The sequence below is a fragment of the Lathamus discolor genome, chromosome 2, assembly GCF_037157495.1.
Source record: "Lathamus discolor isolate bLatDis1 chromosome 2, bLatDis1.hap1, whole genome shotgun sequence".
In the NCBI taxonomy this organism is placed as follows: Eukaryota; Metazoa; Chordata; class Aves; order Psittaciformes; family Psittacidae; genus Lathamus; species Lathamus discolor.
The window spans coordinates 52046579-52065709 of record NC_088885.1 but is presented as its reverse complement, the minus strand read 5'-3'; the positions used below and the strand labels follow the sequence as shown (position 1 = coordinate 52065709).

Here is a 19131-nt window from a genome sequence, read left to right as displayed (position 1 = left end):
CTACCTGGATTTTGCTCTGCATCAGGAGAACTGAAGAATTAGAACAGATCTTTAAAGTGATCACATTGACATGCTGTCAGTTTCTAAAAGATAAAGCATCCAGGGATTGTATCACCCTTAACACTCAATTAGTTTATCTTCCCTATAAGTAACTACCATATGGTGCAGCTTCTGCACCAGCTGTTTTCCAGTCTTCAATGGGTACAGGTCTACAGGGGAAACTATGCCACAGAGTTAGCAGTAAGTAGAAAAGTGTAAGAAAATGGCATATTCTAAAGATGATCTTAAAACTTTCAGAGGGGTAAGTAGTAATATACAAGTAGCCAGGAATGCATTGGCTGTGGTGTGTGCTGCTGGGGACACCAGGTGCTTGCAAATGCAATGTGTTGGCAGCAAGACAGGTTGCAGAAGTTGAAACCTGTGGTGCAGCCAGGATGGGACAGACAGAAGGAACCACATCCAGGTGGATGGCAGAAACTGTTAATCACATTTTGGTCTCCTGGGATGCGGGCTGAGAACTGCAAGGACTGAACAATGCTGTAACCAGTATATGTTTTCTTCAATTCCATGGCAAATATGGAGTGGAGTGATGCATCACAAGCTACATTTCATTGCCCACCAAGGCAGAGCCAGACCATAACTTCTGCACCGGAGATAAGACTGAGGAATAAACCAATGTTTCTATGTCTGCTCAGGTCTGCAGCCTCCGGCAAGAACAGCGCCAGCTGCTTGTTTTCCCCAGCCTCTTTATCTGCTTTCCCCTCTTTCCATTGCAAACTGAATTTCCTGCTTGGAAAAATATTTCTATGGCACAGCTGGGTCATGTAGAGCTGGATTTGCTGCAGTTCTTCCCAGTTCTTTTCTTCTAAAGGGTAGTTAGCCCTTTCTGTGTTTACCTGTATCATCTTGGTCCTGAATGATCACACTTTCAGCCAGCTTGTGCTACCAGCTTGACAAGCTGTTATTTTCATACCAGAAAATTATGATTAGACTACTTTGGGGGTTTTGCTTTTTTTGGTTTTTTTTGGAATAATGACTGAAAATATTTTGTGTCCTGTTCTCCAGTCATAAGAAGACCATTTAAGACCATAAAAGTTCTTGCGTGTCACTCTGCAGTGGAAAATTGGTCAATTGGTTTTAGTCACGTCAAAGAGTATGGCAACACAAAACGCTGCTAAGGCCTAAATACTGTAATTTGTTTGTAATTATTTAAAATGCTTCTTATTGTCAAATCCCTTAGTTGTGGATTTTGAAGGAATCTCTTTTCACTTTTAAAGGATTTTTCAGATATTAATGAGAGAGGAAGCATCGTACCGAAACAAACTGTCAAGTGCCCTGTGCTTTTATTTATAGAATTTCCTGTGATGTAGCTAGGTCTCCTAGATGGTTTTGCAGCTGAGTGTACTCCTTAGTGTGGTTTACAAAGGCCTGAGCTCTCTCAAGAGTCACTTTTTCTTATGAACCTGTAATTCCTTTCAAGGCTGAATCTTTTACTATTTTTCACTGTTGTTGTTGTTATGTGCATAATCCTGTGTGTTTTGTGTATTCTTTTTAAGATGGTTTTAAATCATTCAAGATTCCACTTCCTTTCCCCCCTGCAATTCCAGGGAGGCAACAAAAGCAACATAGTCTAAAGGAGAGAAGTACTTGGAGGGAAAGAGTTAATACTGAAGGGCATAAGAATGCTTGTTGGCAAAAAGGAATAATTCCAGAGTGGACCTTAAAACTTCATTAGAGATCAGAGAAACATGCAATATTGCATTAGCCGAAAGAAAAACTACTATAGAACAGGGTTTAATATCCTTGGAAATGTTGCAGAGTTTATTTGAAAAATAAACCCAACAATACTCTATTAAATTTATAGAGGAAATGGAAAGCAGAAACTCAGAAGACTGTAATTGCCACCTGCAAACATAATAATTAGAGTAAGAAGTAATGAAGGAGGAAATCAGAGGCAACTCACCTCCTTAGCTGGAAGGTGGAAGTTACATTGCCCCCATGTGGTAAGACTATGGAGGACTAGGAGCAGCTACTCACTGTCAGGATTCGATGGGATTGCTGCAAACAGTAAGAAATCTGCATGATTTGCTGGAAAAAATATAGTATGCAAATAGCATCCTGATGAGGAATAAGCAGCGAGAGATGAAATCCAATTTTCCTTTTGATTAGTGTGTACGGCTGGTTCTTTGGTGGTGTGTTTGGGGGGAGGGTGTTACTTGAATTTTAATTCAAAACCCTGATACATAAAATATGCAGTAGAAAAGTGAGTGGAGTGGAGAAAAGATTTTTTTTTTTTTTAAGTTCTCTTTTTAAAATGAGGTCATTTATAAGCTTTTATGAGTACAAAAATCCATCATTCTGATGCTTGTCTTCTTGATATCATCTCCGAAGTTTCAGTGTTAATTTTGATTTTCTCAAATTCTTCTGATAATCATGGGATACTTTCCAGTTCTATTACGTTTAGAAATATGAGTCTTAGTGTTCCCCAAAGGACTTTTTAGAGCATACTATGTGGAAACATAATTATTTTTCAAGCGAGAAGTCTTCCAGTTCTGCCTACAGCAGGATTTGGGATTCACGAAAGTGTGTCAGCTTGTTCTTTCCCCACCCTGCCTTTAGATCATAATTCCTCATGACATGACAACTGGTTGGTGTAGAAATTATTAGGATTCAAGAGCATGATTTCACAGCCTGAGTCAGATGAGCTTTTCATAATCCCCTTTTTGATCAGATTAAGGCTCGCCCCTGAGCTGACCCGCAGACAAGGAGAGCCAGGTGAGCCTCTCCTCCAAGACCATGGATTGCTGATGTCTTCCCTTGCTTTCCCTATTGGAGAGGTCCATCCTGCTCCACTGCAAAGTCTGCTTCTTGTCTTGACTGTAGTGTGAGCCTTTCTTTTGTCTCTAATGTGTATAACATTATTTTCACGGGGTTGTTTGGGTGCCAGTGTAGCAAAGTGTTTAAACTCCATGCTAAATACAGTGGTCGCCTTTGTAAGAACAGCTCTCCTCCTTAGCACCCACACACTTGTAGCTAAAATGCAAGAATGAGATTAAATAAGCATCACAGATGACAGTCAGCTGTATCTCTTGATACACGTCTAATTATGACCTTCACCAAGGCAATTATTCTGCTTTGATCTTAATGCCTTTTGCAACCATCAGTTAATAAACCTTCACATCATGTCCTAGTAGAACAGGAATTATTACCATCTTTTTAGAAACAGACAAACTGAGACACAATTACTGACCTGGTTTTAGATGAGAGAAATTAGGACACAAAACTAAGGTGAGAATCTCACCTTGGCCCCTAGGTACAGAGCACCACACAAAAACCTAGATCTGGCTGTTCTCAAAATGTTCCTGGGGTCACCACCAGCACAGACCCTTGGCAGAGTTATTTTGATATTATTATGATATTACACCCCCTTCAGGTTTGGTCACAGGGCACGATGAATGCACAACTGGAGAGATACATCTATGTGAGTCACTGTGCAGGAAGGCTGCACGGGTCCCAAGGGATTTCAACAAGAGCGGAAGCCTTTCCAATCCCTGAGGTACCTTACAAGCAGAAGGCAAACGTCTGCTGTTAATGCTGCCCCAGCTGTGCCACGCTATTACTTCTGTTCTGCATGGTGAAGGGGCTGATGGACTCTTACCTGATTTGCAAATCTTAGAAAATAGGAGCAAATCTCTTCAGTCCTTCCCTTTTTACACATATGACTCACAAGCATTTGCCTCCTACATTAGTTTTGCTTTTCCTCAGAGTTGAGTCATTGTCTTGTATTTGATTTAACAACAATAGCAGCAAAAAAAAAATCAGCATTGGTTGCTACTGCATAAGACTAGATCAAAAGCAATTCTTTAAAGGAGGCTTTCAAGACAGCTAGATTAAAGGTTTGAGAAACTGGCAAGAAATAGAACCAAAGAAAAACAGCTCCTAAAAGCAAAACATTATGTTTTCATGCTATTGTGCTTTTAAAATTGAAGGCAACAGTCTGAAAACAGACATCAAAATAAATCTTCCTTGATGGGAATTATCTGGAGATCATTGTATCTATTGTATTTGTTTTGATTTTCCAGTCCCTGCCTCAGACTATAGGCACAGAGATGATTTAAAAGATTCAATATCTCATTTTAAAAATTAAACTTCGCTTGATTATTGAACTGACCCATACTAACCCAGAGACTGTTATGTGTTATCCTGGAGTATCACCAGCAGGCTCGAAACAGTGAGAACCGGATAGGAGGCAAGAGCTGTTTCCCCAGTAGCTTAGCCATTTGACGTGCGATAACTGAGGCTGTGCTGCCCCTCCGAGGCACAGCACAAAGTTGCAGTACATGAGAGGGGAAAGGATGAACTGCGGGGCTTTAAAGTCATCTTGTTTTTTCTCTCTCCCTCCTCTCTGCCGTTCTCCCCTCAAGACCCTGTGTGTTGCCCGAAGGTCTGTATGTTGGAGGCTCTTGATAATGGTCTAAAAGCCCTGTGATTTAGCCCGTCATGCCCAGATTGTATAATGTGCCATGATACACTGTAGAAATCATTTTCCAGCCAAACATAGGTATTGTAGAAGCCTTTCCTACTTCTCATCTCTTTTCTTTAATATTTGGCATCTGATATAACTATGGTGGTCTCATCAGCTCTTGAGGATAAAAAAAAAATGGTGGGATTGGAGTGTTAGGAGAAGATTCAGGGAGTTAATGTGGTTATTGCCTGGCACTGTGGAACAGGAGTAGATCTGGGAATTTCCCTGTTTTAGCCAGGTTTGAGAGTGGAGCTGCTGCTCTGGCTCATGGGCACCACTGGTAAACACCAGACCCAGAGCAACAGTGGAAGAAGTTGGCATCTGCCTGCTTGTACGGCTTGTGACAACAGATTGACACAAAAAGTCCAGCTCTGCCCACTCAGGAACTCGGGATTCTTCTAAGAACCCCTTTCTTGGGAATGCTGAATTGTGTCAAAATACTATGTTGTTTGAGTAAGAATACCACAAGGCTGTGATGGGGCAGCTCTTGTTTAAAAACCTACCTATGAATTTTGGGCATGGTTTTGACCTTGCTAGTGAGAAGAATTTGAACTGGATGCTGACCTGGCAAATACGCAACCAGGAAAGCCTGGCATGCATTAGAAATGTTTCAGTGCTTTTGTGAGATTTAAAATGATGCAAGAGAGAATAATAACCCCAAAAAGGAGAAATGGTAACTATGTTGGGGTTGGTTTGGCTCCATTAGCAGAGAGCATGCAGTGCCAGATGGGAGGTGGGAGTAGTAAGACAGAAATGCAGACGTAACAGCAATTCTTTTCTAGTGCGAGCTGCCATTTGGAAGTGTTACGGTACATGATCTACTCATTACTGAGGCCCAAGGTTATCTTTAATGAGCAGATTACACAGCACAGCACTGCTGAACGGCACCTCACCCTGAAGGGAAGTTGCAAAATGAGTGGAGAAGCCAAGAGGTATGTTTTCCTTCATTCCATCATGTCTTCAAAAGGGCCAGCTCCTTTCTCTAGGAGAGGAGGAAAGTGGCAACCTGATGGATGGAGCCATGTTGCTCCAAGGCCAAGCACTGTCCCTGACTAAGCATATTACAATTAAAGCAGCCAACCTTTCTGTTCCCCTCCCAGAACTGATGTTCACCTGCATGAATTATTTGCTTGGCCTGTGTAGAAACTACAAATGCAAGTCCACCAAATGCTTAGTGGTAAATGGCACATCACAAAGCATTTGTCTTTGGCAAAATAGCATTCCTAGGACATCTAGAGGCTGTCCCTGACCAGCACTGCCCCATGTTTGTCCAGTTCTCTTCTAGGAGACAGTATGCATTTGAAAGCACAGCTGAAATATGATTTAGAGGTGAAACTAACCCTTTGTCTTCAATGCAGCAGCTAAAATCACTTGAAGATGAAGAGTCACTTCTCCTGGCTGACTTGACTTCATTTTAAGTTTGTAGTTTAGATTAGCGGAAACACTGTGCACTCTGCTGACCACTTGAAAAAAGGAAAGAAAGCATAAAATAGTTGCAGTTTTTGCAGAATAGATGTCTACTTTTTGTTTTAAGTAGAAAATAATGAATCATGTAGTGCATTCACCGGTATGAAAGAAGTGGATTTGGCTCTTTCAAACACAAAAGTGGCCAGGCATAACACTGTTACATTTCTTTATATTACATTGAAAAACAAAAACTGGATACTTGTTTGGTATGTGTCACTGGATATATAATTTATACCAGTTATAGTTTTGGACTTAAACCTGCAGTAAGCCAGCACTCTGAGTACACAAGGCACAGAAAGATAATTTACAGACTATTAGTCAACTAGGTGCTGATGTTTATAGCAGTATATCACCGGTTGCTTTTTTAGTTTGTGAGCATGGATCTGTGAAACAGAAACCAGATATCCTGTTAACACTCCTTAAAGAAATGCTGTTCACACTGAAAGCTAATAAAAATCTGTGTAATCCTGATGTAACCATGGTTTGAGCATTTTCACGTACTGGTGGAATCCGCTAAGCCTGATGGAGAGGAAACCTCACACCTAACGTGCCAACAATGTAATTGGGATTTATAGCTGCAGACTGTAGCACACAATCTTCAGGGGCTGGAGTGAATGACAATGAAATAACACTCTGAAGAAGCCTGAAGAGTAAATCACATCCACCCTCTCAGATGAATGTTCCCACACACAGGAGCAGGGCACAGTACCCACATCAGGGACTGCCTCATCCATGCATCATCGGTGTGAAGGGATGTTTAGCCAGCCCCGAGCTGCTGTGTTTTCCAGGAGGAAAGTTACCATGGAAAGACAAAGGGCATCCAAGGAAGCCTTAGAAATAAAGGGCAATATGTGTTAAAATTGTCATCTCTGAGTGTATCCCATGCCAAATACTTCAGGAATAACATGATTTAGAAAGTTGCTGGCCTGGCTGTTCCTAGTGCTACACAAACACCCCCAGAACCGGACCCAGCCCCCAGACTGCTTCAGGGAATAATGAGCTGCTGGTCAGCCTTGATCTCAGCACAGCAGTGCTCCTAACATCATGGACGTCATGGAGAAAATATACTGGTGGAAAAAGGAGCTGCAATAATGAGTCTTTCTTTATGTAGGAATTGTCCTTTTTACTAAATAGGAAGTGTTTAAGGGTAGAGCAGGCTGTGAGGGCCTTGGAAATGAAAATTAGTCTATGCTAGATATTGTAAGCTGTTAGGTAGATAAAAATGGAGCCATCTCCATCCTGCCAATAAATGCGACAGATGAAGAGGGGAAAGGGAAGGGTATTTTTTTTCAAAGTCACCCTTAATCAGCAGAAAACAGGAGACAAAATTATCTTTGGTAGATGGGGATTTGTGGGGTATTGGTTACGTTTATTATCTGGTAGGTTATAAGCTTTATTTTAATTTCCGGTATTTGCCTGCTACATCTGAAGGAACAATACGAGCTGGATCTAGTGTGTGTCATTTATAACCCTGTGCATGTCATTTATATGGTAATGGGGGAGTTTCCCCTCATCCCCAGTGATTTCTGCAGAATTCTGCATGCTGGTTCTCAGTATATTTAGCTTACTTCAGTGTAAATTAAAATGCACATTCATGATCTTTGAACAAAGTGGGCAAGGATAATTAGTAATTTGATACTGTTCTGTACAATGCAATTCAAAGTAATTCTTATAATTTGCAGTTAATTAATCAGGGTGGGTTTTTTCCTTAAAATTCTTAATTGCCTATGATATTCATTTTTAATAAGTTTATTCCTACCAGTTTTAGATCCAATTATACAGACAATTTCTTTTTGCTGTTATTACATGGCTCTGTGTGTGTGTGTGTTTATGTGTACATTTCTATGCATTTTGGTATTTTTTTTCTGCAATTTTTATGTGGTGGTTTATGGATGGGGATTTTGTCAGCTGAAATTAAAATGTTGAAAATAATGGGATCAATGTACAACTATGAAAAACAAGATGCAGCAGGGAATAGAAAACCCCAATCAATGCAACAAAATAAAAAAAAAAAGAATCTAAATCTCTGGAATTCTACTGCTAGTATGAATAGTTACCCTCATCTGGTATCTAATTCACTATGCAATTAAGACTCTCATTAGAAGAGTCTAATTCTTGTCGCTTTAAAGTAAAGCCAGTAGTTGTTAGACATACAAACTTTGGACTCTCCAAGGAAATTAGAATAGTCATAAATTGAAAAATAGAAATAGCTAATATAGACATACGTGGGGGTAATGCCTGTCATGAGAAGTGTGTCATGGACCAGATCTTCACTGGGCAACGCACTGAGTAGCAGATACCATCTTGGAAGCAAGAGATGGGCGACACCACCTTGCTCACTCCAGAAGTGCCCTTGGAAGTCTTCATACAAATGTGAATAGAAACACTCGCAGTAGCTGTGTTTCTACCCCCTAAAGGTGTTTTGTAATTTTCTGTATTTGTCTGGGCATGTGTTTATTCCATTAGTATAAAGGGCTTCTAAGTATTAGTGTCAGAAATGTTGTTTGCTGCAAATCAATTTATACTTTGCCAGCATTTCTCTGCTGGGCATTCTGCATATGTAAAACATGGTATTTTATTTACTATCATCTCACTTACTTACGGGAGTTTCTGGGCTGTGTATGTCAATGAGAATTACACAGATTTGGTGCCCTTGCCCTAGGTGCAGGGTACTACGTGGCTTTCCCTTTTGTCATATTGCAGCTAAAGACATCACCTGTACCCAGAGCATCTCTGAGAATCTTCAGGGCATTAGTGGGGTTTAGACCAAGGTCTGCAGCTCCCTGGTAATTCCAAAAGGTCCAAAGAGGGTGACTATGTGAGATTTTGCCAGTAGATTTAGAATTACTATGCAGTAATAGTTCACAGCTCAAAAATATTGAAAATAAGAATTTCCTGGGGGTAGAGTTGAAAGATATTTTGATAGGTGAACTGTACTGCAGGTATGTTTGCCTTTCTGTACTTACCTGAGACTTGCACCTAGGAAAAACATAATTTCTGTTCAACATGCAAGTGCCACCATTCTGATAAACACAGTCAAACCACACTTAATCCATCAGTGGTATAACCTCATTACATGTCATTAGCTTCATTAATAATAAATGGTTTTGTTATTTAATAAGAGTGTTTTTTTCTGAAACATTACTATAAGCTAATTTGAATCCTGGTTTTATCCTGCTCTCTTTTTTTATTATTCCTGGATAACTCTATTGATCTCTGATTATTCAGTACTGTAAAATCAAATTCATTCTCTGAGTCATTACTGAGCTAAATCTCTTTGTTACCCAGATCCTGAATCACTGTGCAGGTTGAAACCTGTGTGAATATTGTCATAGTAGGGCAATATAAACTCTGAGTGGGTTTTTAATAGCTGTTCAATGACTGTAGCAGTTTAAACTGGGTAAGAAATTTAGAACTAAACTTAATTCAGCCAATGTGCTACGGTTCCCATTTTATAGAGCAGGACTGTATTTTGCAATATTAACTGACATTTATTAGCACTCCTGCTAGGTGACTAGTAGGTCTGCTCAGGGTGAATAAATCATGCAAGTGATTCACATAAATGACAGCTTGTGCAAGTGCTGATAAAAGTCCATTGGGTTGAAGAATCAAGTTCTTTAATAGCGATGTCAGGCTGTTCAGTCTTCTTATCTCTCATATTTCTTTATGAAACATTAAAAGAGATTGCTTTTGGGCACTTATGTTCTTGAACTATTGCAATCGTCTAATGAATTTTTGATAGTCAAATTCAGAGGGGTTTGTGATCACTAACTTTCTTGATATGTCTGTAGCTATTGAAATGGATCCCCAGTGTCAACCTTAGCTGTCCATCTTCCTCCTATCATAAACCCCATAGATGAGTTGGGAAGAACCTGTAACTTTTAATTTAAGGGAAAGGTGAAGTGGAAGCTACTTGAACAGGTTTGAATAGAGTAATATGCAGCACATAATGAAAGCCTTGATTTGTCTCACTGCATTGCACAGATAAGCAAATTGTATTTCCAGCCATAGCAACCTGTTAAGCAGCGGGGGTGGGGGTGGAAGAAAAAGAGAAAGGAAACAAACAAAAAAAAGAGATTAAAAAAAAAATAATTAGGATTTGCCTATAGGAAACCCTACTGCATCCAGTCAGTTGGGCAACATGAATTTTGCCTTGTCTAGGTCCTTATCAACTGAAAGGGTATGATAAGACCTTGCAATGAACATTTACCCACAGCAATGAGCTGCAGTGCAAATGACTCAGAAGACTTTTGCCAGGCAAAGCTTCTACAGATTTAGTGCCTCTAACTAACAGGCTTTCATGGAGAGCTGACGACAGGCTGTGGGTTTATGTTTATGCCAGGTGATCGAAAAATATATTCTTATTTATGCCTTCATGGCATACAGCAGTGTGCTGCTGTGGATGGGTTTTCTAGATATGTTTGCTCTTTGGAGTGAGTGAGAAACAGGAATATGTGATGATCTGATCTCTAAGTAATATTTCTACTTTCATAATTCAGTCCTATTTTCATTATTATATCTGGACATCCTGACAGATCACAGACTTGCCTGTGCTGATGAAATGTCTACATGCTCGTCTCGCCAGAATGGTCCAAGAGTTTTTTATTATTGCTGAGACAGACTCACACCACCAAAAGAAGAAACCTGCCAATTGTTAGGAGCTGTTCTGAGTGTTAATCATTAATGCTTCTGAAAGCAAAAATCTAAGGACTGCTAAGGGTGGTTCACAGGGCAGAAAAAGCCAGAAGCACAGAAAAGGAAACTTCTGAAGAGAACAGAAGGGGGGTATGGAGGTGTTCTGCCATGTTTGCCCAAAGAGAACAGTGTTTATTGCAAACAAGACCCTGAAATACTGATGTGACCTCAGGATAGTTTGGCATTTTGTCTGGCATCTGGTAACCCTGCCTACCTGCCATGGCTGCTCTGGAGGGAGTCACAGACCTCCTGGGGAGCTGGAAAGCCCATGGGAGACACAGGAGAGATCCAAGGGACAGCTCCTCTCCATGGTTTTTTGCATCCCAGATGAGGTTTGTACAGCTGAGTGTGCTGGGTGTGGTGAGATGTGAAGACGGCCTGGAGGAGCCTGCAGCATCTCTGGCTATTTCCAAATAGCTGAATTCTTAATTGTGAGAATCCACCTGTACTTCTCAGTTGACAACACACACTTATGCACATCCGTTTTGTTAGGTTTGGTTGTTTGGTTTTTGTTTTTTCAACAAATCTGTTCGTATTAATAAGGAAGAATTTAAACAATAGTGATTTCTTAGTTATTACTGAGCCTGGCCTCCTGCATGTATTCTGGTAGGAGCTGCAGAGATATACCTGAGGAGGGAATCAGGCCTGTAATCAATACAACCAGTATTTTGAAGCCCCCAAGCACTCAGACAGCAAAGAAGGTCTGGCAGCTACTTGTCAATAACCTTGTAATCAACACCCCAATGCCCTGACTCATATAACTACATGATCCTTTAGTGTTCAGAACACAACAAATCAGGAGAATCAATGGACCAGGGAAAAAGAAAACAACCGACCAACTAGGGAAAAAGAAAACAAACAAACCAACCAAAAGGAAAAACAACCAAAAACCCTACCCCACTAGCATTAGTAAGTAGTTAGGATTGTGGATAAGGACCCCAGGCTGGAGTGATCAGGATTTGGCCATGGTATCAGGCAGAGCTGCCTCCAATGTTCACACTCTGGCTCTGCTGGGTGCTGTTTGCTCTTCATTGCTGTGTCATTCCCTTAAGTTCCCTTGCCAGGTATTAGAGAGCATACAGAAGTGACTATCTTGTGTTGGAGCGCAGCAGCTCGTGGTGGTGTTACACAGAACCACCTTCATCTCTCAGAAGTAAAGGTGGACCATGGCCCATTTGCCTTCAGATTTTGTGGGCTTTGCCTGTTTGCCAAGCTTGGGCTTGGCTCAGGCCATGCAGCAGCTGTGGGGCCCACATAAGAGATGTGGAGGCAAGACACACCTTGTTGACCATGCAGAACACATGAAGAGTCCCATAGGGTTGTCCTCAGCATCCAGCATGAACCACCCTACTGAAACGAGCTTCTCTCCAGGTCCTCGGCATCTGGGCACAGCAGGGCAGAAAGCTCTTGCCAGACCCTCACTCACTGTCTCAATACAGTGTTCTGCAGGAACAAGGGGTTGCAAGACTGAGTGAGTGGAAAACGTGCTCGAGCAATTAAATCACATGACTAAGGGGAAATTAATGGCACTTGCAGCCTACACCTTCCCTGTGCTTGAGAAGACACAGATCATCTCCTCAGGGAGCTGGCTGGGCTCCTTTCCCTGAGATGAGGGGCTGCTGCATTCCTCCAACTGCCAAACACATGGGAGCCCCTTGCTTGTGTCTGTTCAGCTCCATGCCTGCATAATGCTGCTGCCATCAGGCGGTGAGTTTCTTGGATCAAGGGTTTGATGTTTAAAGCGTGCTTTCTAAAGCAAGTCCTCAAAACCACCATGAAGGCGAGTAATATTTTATCCTTCATGAGCTTGTTGCCTGTCAGTGCTGGATGAGACTGTATTTTGAGTAGGAATAAAGGGTCAGTGGGGTGAGCATTGCAGCTCAGGTTTTCTTGAGGATCTCTTGGACCATGGCCCAAGCACCTTGAGAATGTTTGTTGACTGCATACAGGGACTGTGAGACAATTTCTTTTTCTACAGAAGGTTGTTGAACTGTTCAGTGCCCCTGCAAAATTATGGGGTTTTCCACCTGCCTCAATTAAACAACTGTGAAAGAGGAATAATTGCACTGAAATCAATAATGCTTCAGGGCTGTTGCTGACATCAGCATAAAATAATGTCAACACAGGAAAATATAGATTGGGTATAGTAATATAAAGCAGTTTTATACTATTTGCATACGCATAGCTACTTTTACACCCATTTTATACCTATTACAATAACTTAATGGAAGTTGGTATAGAACTACACTACAGCAACTTTTTAAGAATTTGCTTGCGTGTGTATGAAAGATGGCACAGTGGCCTTCTAAAGCCTTCCCTGAAACACACGTCAGTGAAGGCCAATATGAGCAGTGAATTTTCCATAACTGGGTAAAAATACTTGCTTTCAAACTATACAATAGTAATCAATTTGGACGTGTGGTTGGTGCTTTGAGATGATCTAGTAATTGATTTTAAAACAGATGGCAGCTGTCAAATAAGCATTTGTATTTATTTGATGTTTTTATGAGAACCCTGGGGGTTTTGCTGTCTCAGAAGTCTTTGTTTTCTCCTTTCCTAGACCCCCTTTCTGTTCTCTGATCTCTCTTCCTCTCATGTTCTTTTGATGCTTTCTACTGACAAATTCTTTTGAGCTTTCTTTCCTAGTGTAAGCCATGGCCTTTATGTTAGGCTTTAATTTCATTTTGTTTAAAATTCCTTTTTATTAACAGTTTTAATAAAGCAGCAAAATGTCTTCAGCACACCAAATCCTTAATGATGACACCAGCAACACTACATTGCACAAACAAAACCATTGATTATGCTTCCTGGAATTGCTGCACTTTACCACATCTGCAATAATTAACATAGATGGGGAAGTTCCCTCTGACAGACAAAGTCTTGCATAATACTTTGTGTAAAAATTGAAATACTCAGAAATCAATGGGTCTGTTGACAGAAAACTAGATATGTTTGTGTGTGTGTGCGCATCTCTGTATCTACTCAAGGGAGAATCGAACCGTTTATTATCTGTCTTTGTCCTCTGTGAGCACAATACTCATAATACCCTTTTGATTTCCAACTGAAGAAGAAAATGAAATGTCCTGAACAAGAAAAGAATTTTTATTGTATAAAAGAAATTGATTGATTTAATAGCTGTAGCCTGTTAGGTACCTCTACCCATTGCACCCTTATTTTGACCTTTTAAGATGCAGAAAGCCTCTACTTTTCTAGATGCAGTTAAAAAACACTTCCTGCTCAGTCTCCAATCTCCTCCACTGTTATAAATGTAAGTTACTTTTTTGAAGTCAATAACATTGCAGTTGTTAACTGCCATGCATCAGTATAACACAACAGGCTTCACCAAGGGTAAACACACCATTCAGCTTTCCAGAAGATCTCTTGTTTGACTGCAGTACAAAGTGAGTAATTTTTTTGGGGAAGAGAAAAGGTCAGTTTCTTTGCATTCATTGTAATATATTTCCTGGGCCTTCTTATTGGAACATGTTAGCAGTTAAAGATTGAAAAGCTCTTAGGAACAGCCTTTCACTGACTTGCTCACTCCTATAGGAGGGCTTTATGTGCCATGACCAGCAGAGCTGTGTTGGTATGGCTTCCACTGTGCTCATAATGAGGGGTAGCAATGTGGACACATGGGCACAGGCACATCTGGAAGATGGCTGTGGAGTGACAGGATCCTGTCTTGTGCAGAGCAGAAGTATGTGGGCAGCCAAAGGAAAGTGGCTGATCAGGGTGGTTTCTTCAGCTGTTTTCATTGTACATGGGAACTGGGATATTGATGCTTGTAGTATGCACAGCCTCAGCAAGCAGATTATACACTAATACAGCTATATGCCTCTGGTGATTGTGATGACAGAAAAACAAGAAAGGGGTTGCAATGGTACCTGTCAGAGGACTGTCCGAGCATGTTTGTCTTCTTGTGCAAGCCTCTGTTTCTGTTAATTCACACTTGAAAATTAGAAGTTATTTGTGGCAGCTTCAAAAACTGGAAGAAAACTCTAAGATACCAAAATTGTAATAAACCTTTAAGCTCCCGATGGATTTCCCATCCAGTCATTGGTGAAGGCTTCATCCTTTCCCTAAGACAGAACTTTGCCACCTTCAGCAGAATGTCATAATTCACAGATATATCTGAGGATGGACAAAGGCTGCAGAGCTAGTTAGACTTTTAGAAATGTATGAAGAAACACCTGTGGCTATTGCATTTAGATGCGCCCATTAACAAAGAGGAGCTCTGCCAATCTAGAACTCTGTGCAAGCGTGGGCAGTGGATTTGTTGTGGAAATGTCTGGAGAAAAACCACAATGGCAGATTATGGGTCATAACATTAAAGCCATGTGTTTAGATTTCCAAACATGGTCCTTATGACAGGAATCTGCTGGTTGCCACTGAGGTTGCAAAAGATGAAGCCCTGATGCTTTTCCCTGCATTGATTCTGTAAAAGAAGGCAGAGGTCTAGATGCACTTCAGTGGGACTGTTCAGTACTCAGGTAGAAAATAGAAACTGTTTGAGTTCTGTGGCCAAACCTCTGCCAAAGGTGCTATACCAGTATCAAAAGGAATAGCAAAATCCACTTGTGAAGATTCTTTACAGGATTGGAGTGGATATTGCCCATGGAGGAAGAAGCCAGATAATTTTTGAAATCCCTTGCAGCCCTATTTTGGGTGATTCCTTAGGAAGTGTCTTACCTAATGTAAGATACAAGTCTACTATTGCATTGCTCTTGCAAGTACTGCTGGCGTTAACTCAAAGCTTGCAACAAGCAAATGATTCCTTTCTTTTTATACATGTACTGGGCTACTTTTGGATAAACGCACAATAAAAATGTCCATCCACTGTGTCCATTCAGGTATTGCCCTTACGGTATCAGGGCCAAATGCTACATCCAAACTCAAACTCATCACATCTTGTTACTTGGAAGCTGAGAACTGCAGCAAGGGACTTCTTTTCTGCTTCATGTCACTGAATATACTCTGACCTAGGACTTCAAATATTCCTCCTGAGGGTCTGTCAGCTTAGACAATTCTTTGTTCCACACAGCTTTGAAATGATCAGTTAATTACATCATATTCAGCTAGAAGGGGGATTAAAATGTACATCCTGTAACACTCCTTGAATATGAGAATTTCACTGGATTGCCATCTGGCCACCATGTCTCCACCAAAGAGACACTGCTTATAAACAAGGTCATCCAGCTATTTCAGAGGGTTGATATTATATGTGGTAATCACAGAATCACAGAATCACAGAATCCCAAGGGTTGGAAGGGACCTCAAAAGATCATCTAGTCCAACCCCCCTGCAAGAGTAATGTGGAATAAGCACTGATTTGCTTCAGACACTGCTTTAATGCAGCCACCAAGTCTAAGAAGTCCTTTTTTAGTTAAAGAACTGCACACTTCATCCTCACTATTTCTAGGATTTGTGTGCCCCAGTGTGGTGGCTGGCAAGCAAATGTGTGGAGAAAGGAGCACAAATTCACCAGCAACTAACTGAGAAGAATCTCTGCAGCTCAGCCACAGCATCCCTACATCATGTAACACCCAGCAACTGCAAGCTTTGAGGAAAAGAGCTAAAGTTGTCATCAATTATTGCTTTACACTCTTAGCGAGGTGGTCATGAGGTGTATGTGGACTGGGGGGCTGGTCTTTAAGGAGAACCTGGTTTCTCATATACGAGAGGTAGGATCTGAACTAACTTCAGAAAGACAGAGGATTATTGAGTACAACTGATTTTCTGAGTATGTGGTGAATGAAAGTGCAAGGACTAAAGTGTCCCCAAGAACAGTTTGTCTGCAAATAATGTTGTAATTTCAGCTGAAACTTTCTGGTACTAATGCATTTTGTACTTCATAAGAATGCTCTCTGGTTTGCTAAAGCTAACTCATTTCTCTAATAGTGGTAAGGTCCTGGCTTTGTTTCAAGGCAAAGGTTCACACAATTAAATCTCATTAACAGAGGACTACAAAACCTGCTCTAAAACCTTTCTTGGCATGTGACCTTCAACAGAACTGCTTCATTAATCTGAGATCCTGGAGAAAATGTTTGCTGAATAAAGTCGTTCCTAATTAAAGTTAAAATGTCAAGGATTCATCTGCCATCCATTTTTACTCCTTTTCCTTTATGCTTTTAATTATCTCTTCAATGAGCAACCGATCTACAAGTCAAAAGCAGCATCTTTCAGATGTACGTACAGCAGGTCCAAAAACACAGCAAGGCGAATTTGCCAGACATGCTTTCCCGTGTAATAATTGCAACTTCCTAGATGTCTTCCAAAACCTTACTTACATGTTGCCATTCAGTATTGATTCATTAATTTTTTATTTGTAGAAAGCATAGCTATTTAGGATGATTTTCCCTTGTACCCTTTCTAATGGTACCTTAAGTTTTATCTCAAACCATATTCAAGCCTGGATTAACCAAGTTGTTCATTTTCTCTGTGATGGATATAATTGCCTGTTTTCCAAGGATTGCTCATCCAAGATTTTTTTTAAGAAATAAAACAGTCTTTGGTGAGTTTCTACTCTTCAGGCCAGAGCAATGTCCTGGTTTGATTGAGGGGTCACCCTAAGGTGATGTCTAAACATGGGGGGTCTGAAGTCTGAAAATCCTCATTTTTCCAATGACCAGTAATAATAGCAGATATTGGAGCTCCTTGGACTTGTGTAGCAAGGTTTCATGGCAAAGGCTTAGAAACACTCTGCAGCCTCTTTAATTCTTATTCTCACATTAAAGTAATGGGACCTGACTTCCTGCCCATCAGTCTGTACAGTATGTGCAAGCCCTTCTGCTATGGTTTAAATAGGAATGACTCATGTGATATTAAGCCTCTTAATGAAAATGCATTACATTATTGCCTTTTGAAAAATGGGAGGTTTAAAAAGCCACGTTAGTGTCTTCCAAATGTCAGTAACTGGAGACACTTGGGACAAAGAGTGAACGTTAGAGCTTTTCTGGGTATCTATAAGCTGAAGTCATCTTCACAAGGAAGGATATTAAATGATACGGAAATAGTTTTAGAAATTAGAAGTCCTTTGAATTTGTGTTTGATGAGAATTAGGTTCTCATAGTCTACAGAGTGATTTCTTATGATGGCAATCTTGTTTTCTCCTTACATCCTTCAACTCTGACATGTTTGTATTCATATCTGTCTGAGTACCTTTTCAATAACAACTGCATTATTCCAATCACAAAAATATCTGTTATCCCAAAATTAAGTGGCAAAAAGAATCAAGTCTCTGATGCTGGCTATTTGTGGAAAATTTGTTTGCGAAAGGGATTTTAAAAATGAAATAGGGATAGAAGTCAAGATGATATGCAAGCCACAGACTCTAAAGCCTAATATCTTGTAAATTGTTTCCAAGTTCCAGCATTACATAAGTTACAGAAAATTGCTATTTTTGTTTATTCCCAACTGGCAACAGAGCTTAGGAAGATTTAAATTGTAGCGGAAGCATTTTTATCTGACTATAAACTGTTGGTGTGTTCCTAGTATGACTTTGTGAACTCCTTATGAAGGCAAACTAAACCTCAGTCATTACAGCTCTCCATTGGCACCGGGGGAGCCTTGGTTATGTTGCCATCAGACAAGTAGGAACCCAAGCACTGCCGGCACATGCATAGATATATGTTCTGTGTGATATGATACATATTCCTATGTACAGGATGCACTGTAAGAGTAGCAGGGCCTTTTATGCTGTCATGAACGTGTGCACTAATATGAATAATATGATGTTTCTTGAATAAGGTAATTATGCTTAATAACCTATATATTCAGAATAATTGTTATCAATTGTGTTCATTTGTGTACGTGGAGTAATTTAATGAATGTTTTTAATTGATATTCCTGTGGCATCCTCCCCGTGCTGTGATGAGACTGGGATTTCCATATCTACAGTTTCATTTATTACTAATTAGTAATTTACATCTAATAGCCTTTTTTCCTGTTCTTTCCTTTCTTTTTTTTTCTTAATTAGAGGAGATCTTAAAGACTCACATTGCTCACTGGTGGTCTCCCGATGGCACTAGGTTAGCATATGCAACAATTAATGCCTCCAGAGTCCCCACTATGGAGATCCCGGTATACACTGGCAACCTTTACCCTACTGTTAAAACGTATCATTATCCAAAGGTAAGGGAAAATAAAACAAATAGTTCTCTCTCCCAGTATTGACACACTACTGCTGTTACTGTTGTAATTCTTTATTATAAGACAGTATAGGAGAGTGCTGTGCTGCAATCATTTCTTCTGGGTGTCTTGCTTTATGTAATGGTTACCCAGGACCTCACATGTTGCTCCAAATTGAACCATAATTTAATAGGAGAGGTATCTATGTACATGCAGGTTTTGTGAAAAGTAACAAATTATTCACTAAGGGGTGCCCTTTCCTGCAACACAAAATGAATCAGTATTTTATTGTATTTACCATCACCCTGTTAAACAAC

The 19131-nt window shown here is 40.4% G+C and overlaps 1 protein-coding gene across 4 annotated transcripts in view; it reads left to right on the top strand.

The window, feature by feature from the left end:
* DPP6 (dipeptidyl peptidase like 6) overlaps positions 1-19131 on the top strand; it is a 510591-nt gene that overhangs the window by 431840 nt on the left and 59620 nt on the right. For 3 of the 4 annotated variants that reach the window (XM_065666817.1, XM_065666815.1, XM_065666816.1), the window contains exon 9: positions 18663-18817. In XM_065666817.1, coding sequence (XP_065522889.1) covers positions 18663-18817 — 155 coding nt within the window. Of the gene's footprint in view, positions 1-18662; positions 18818-19131 lie in introns of those variants that run through there. The other variant, XM_065666818.1, reaches the window with a different exon arrangement.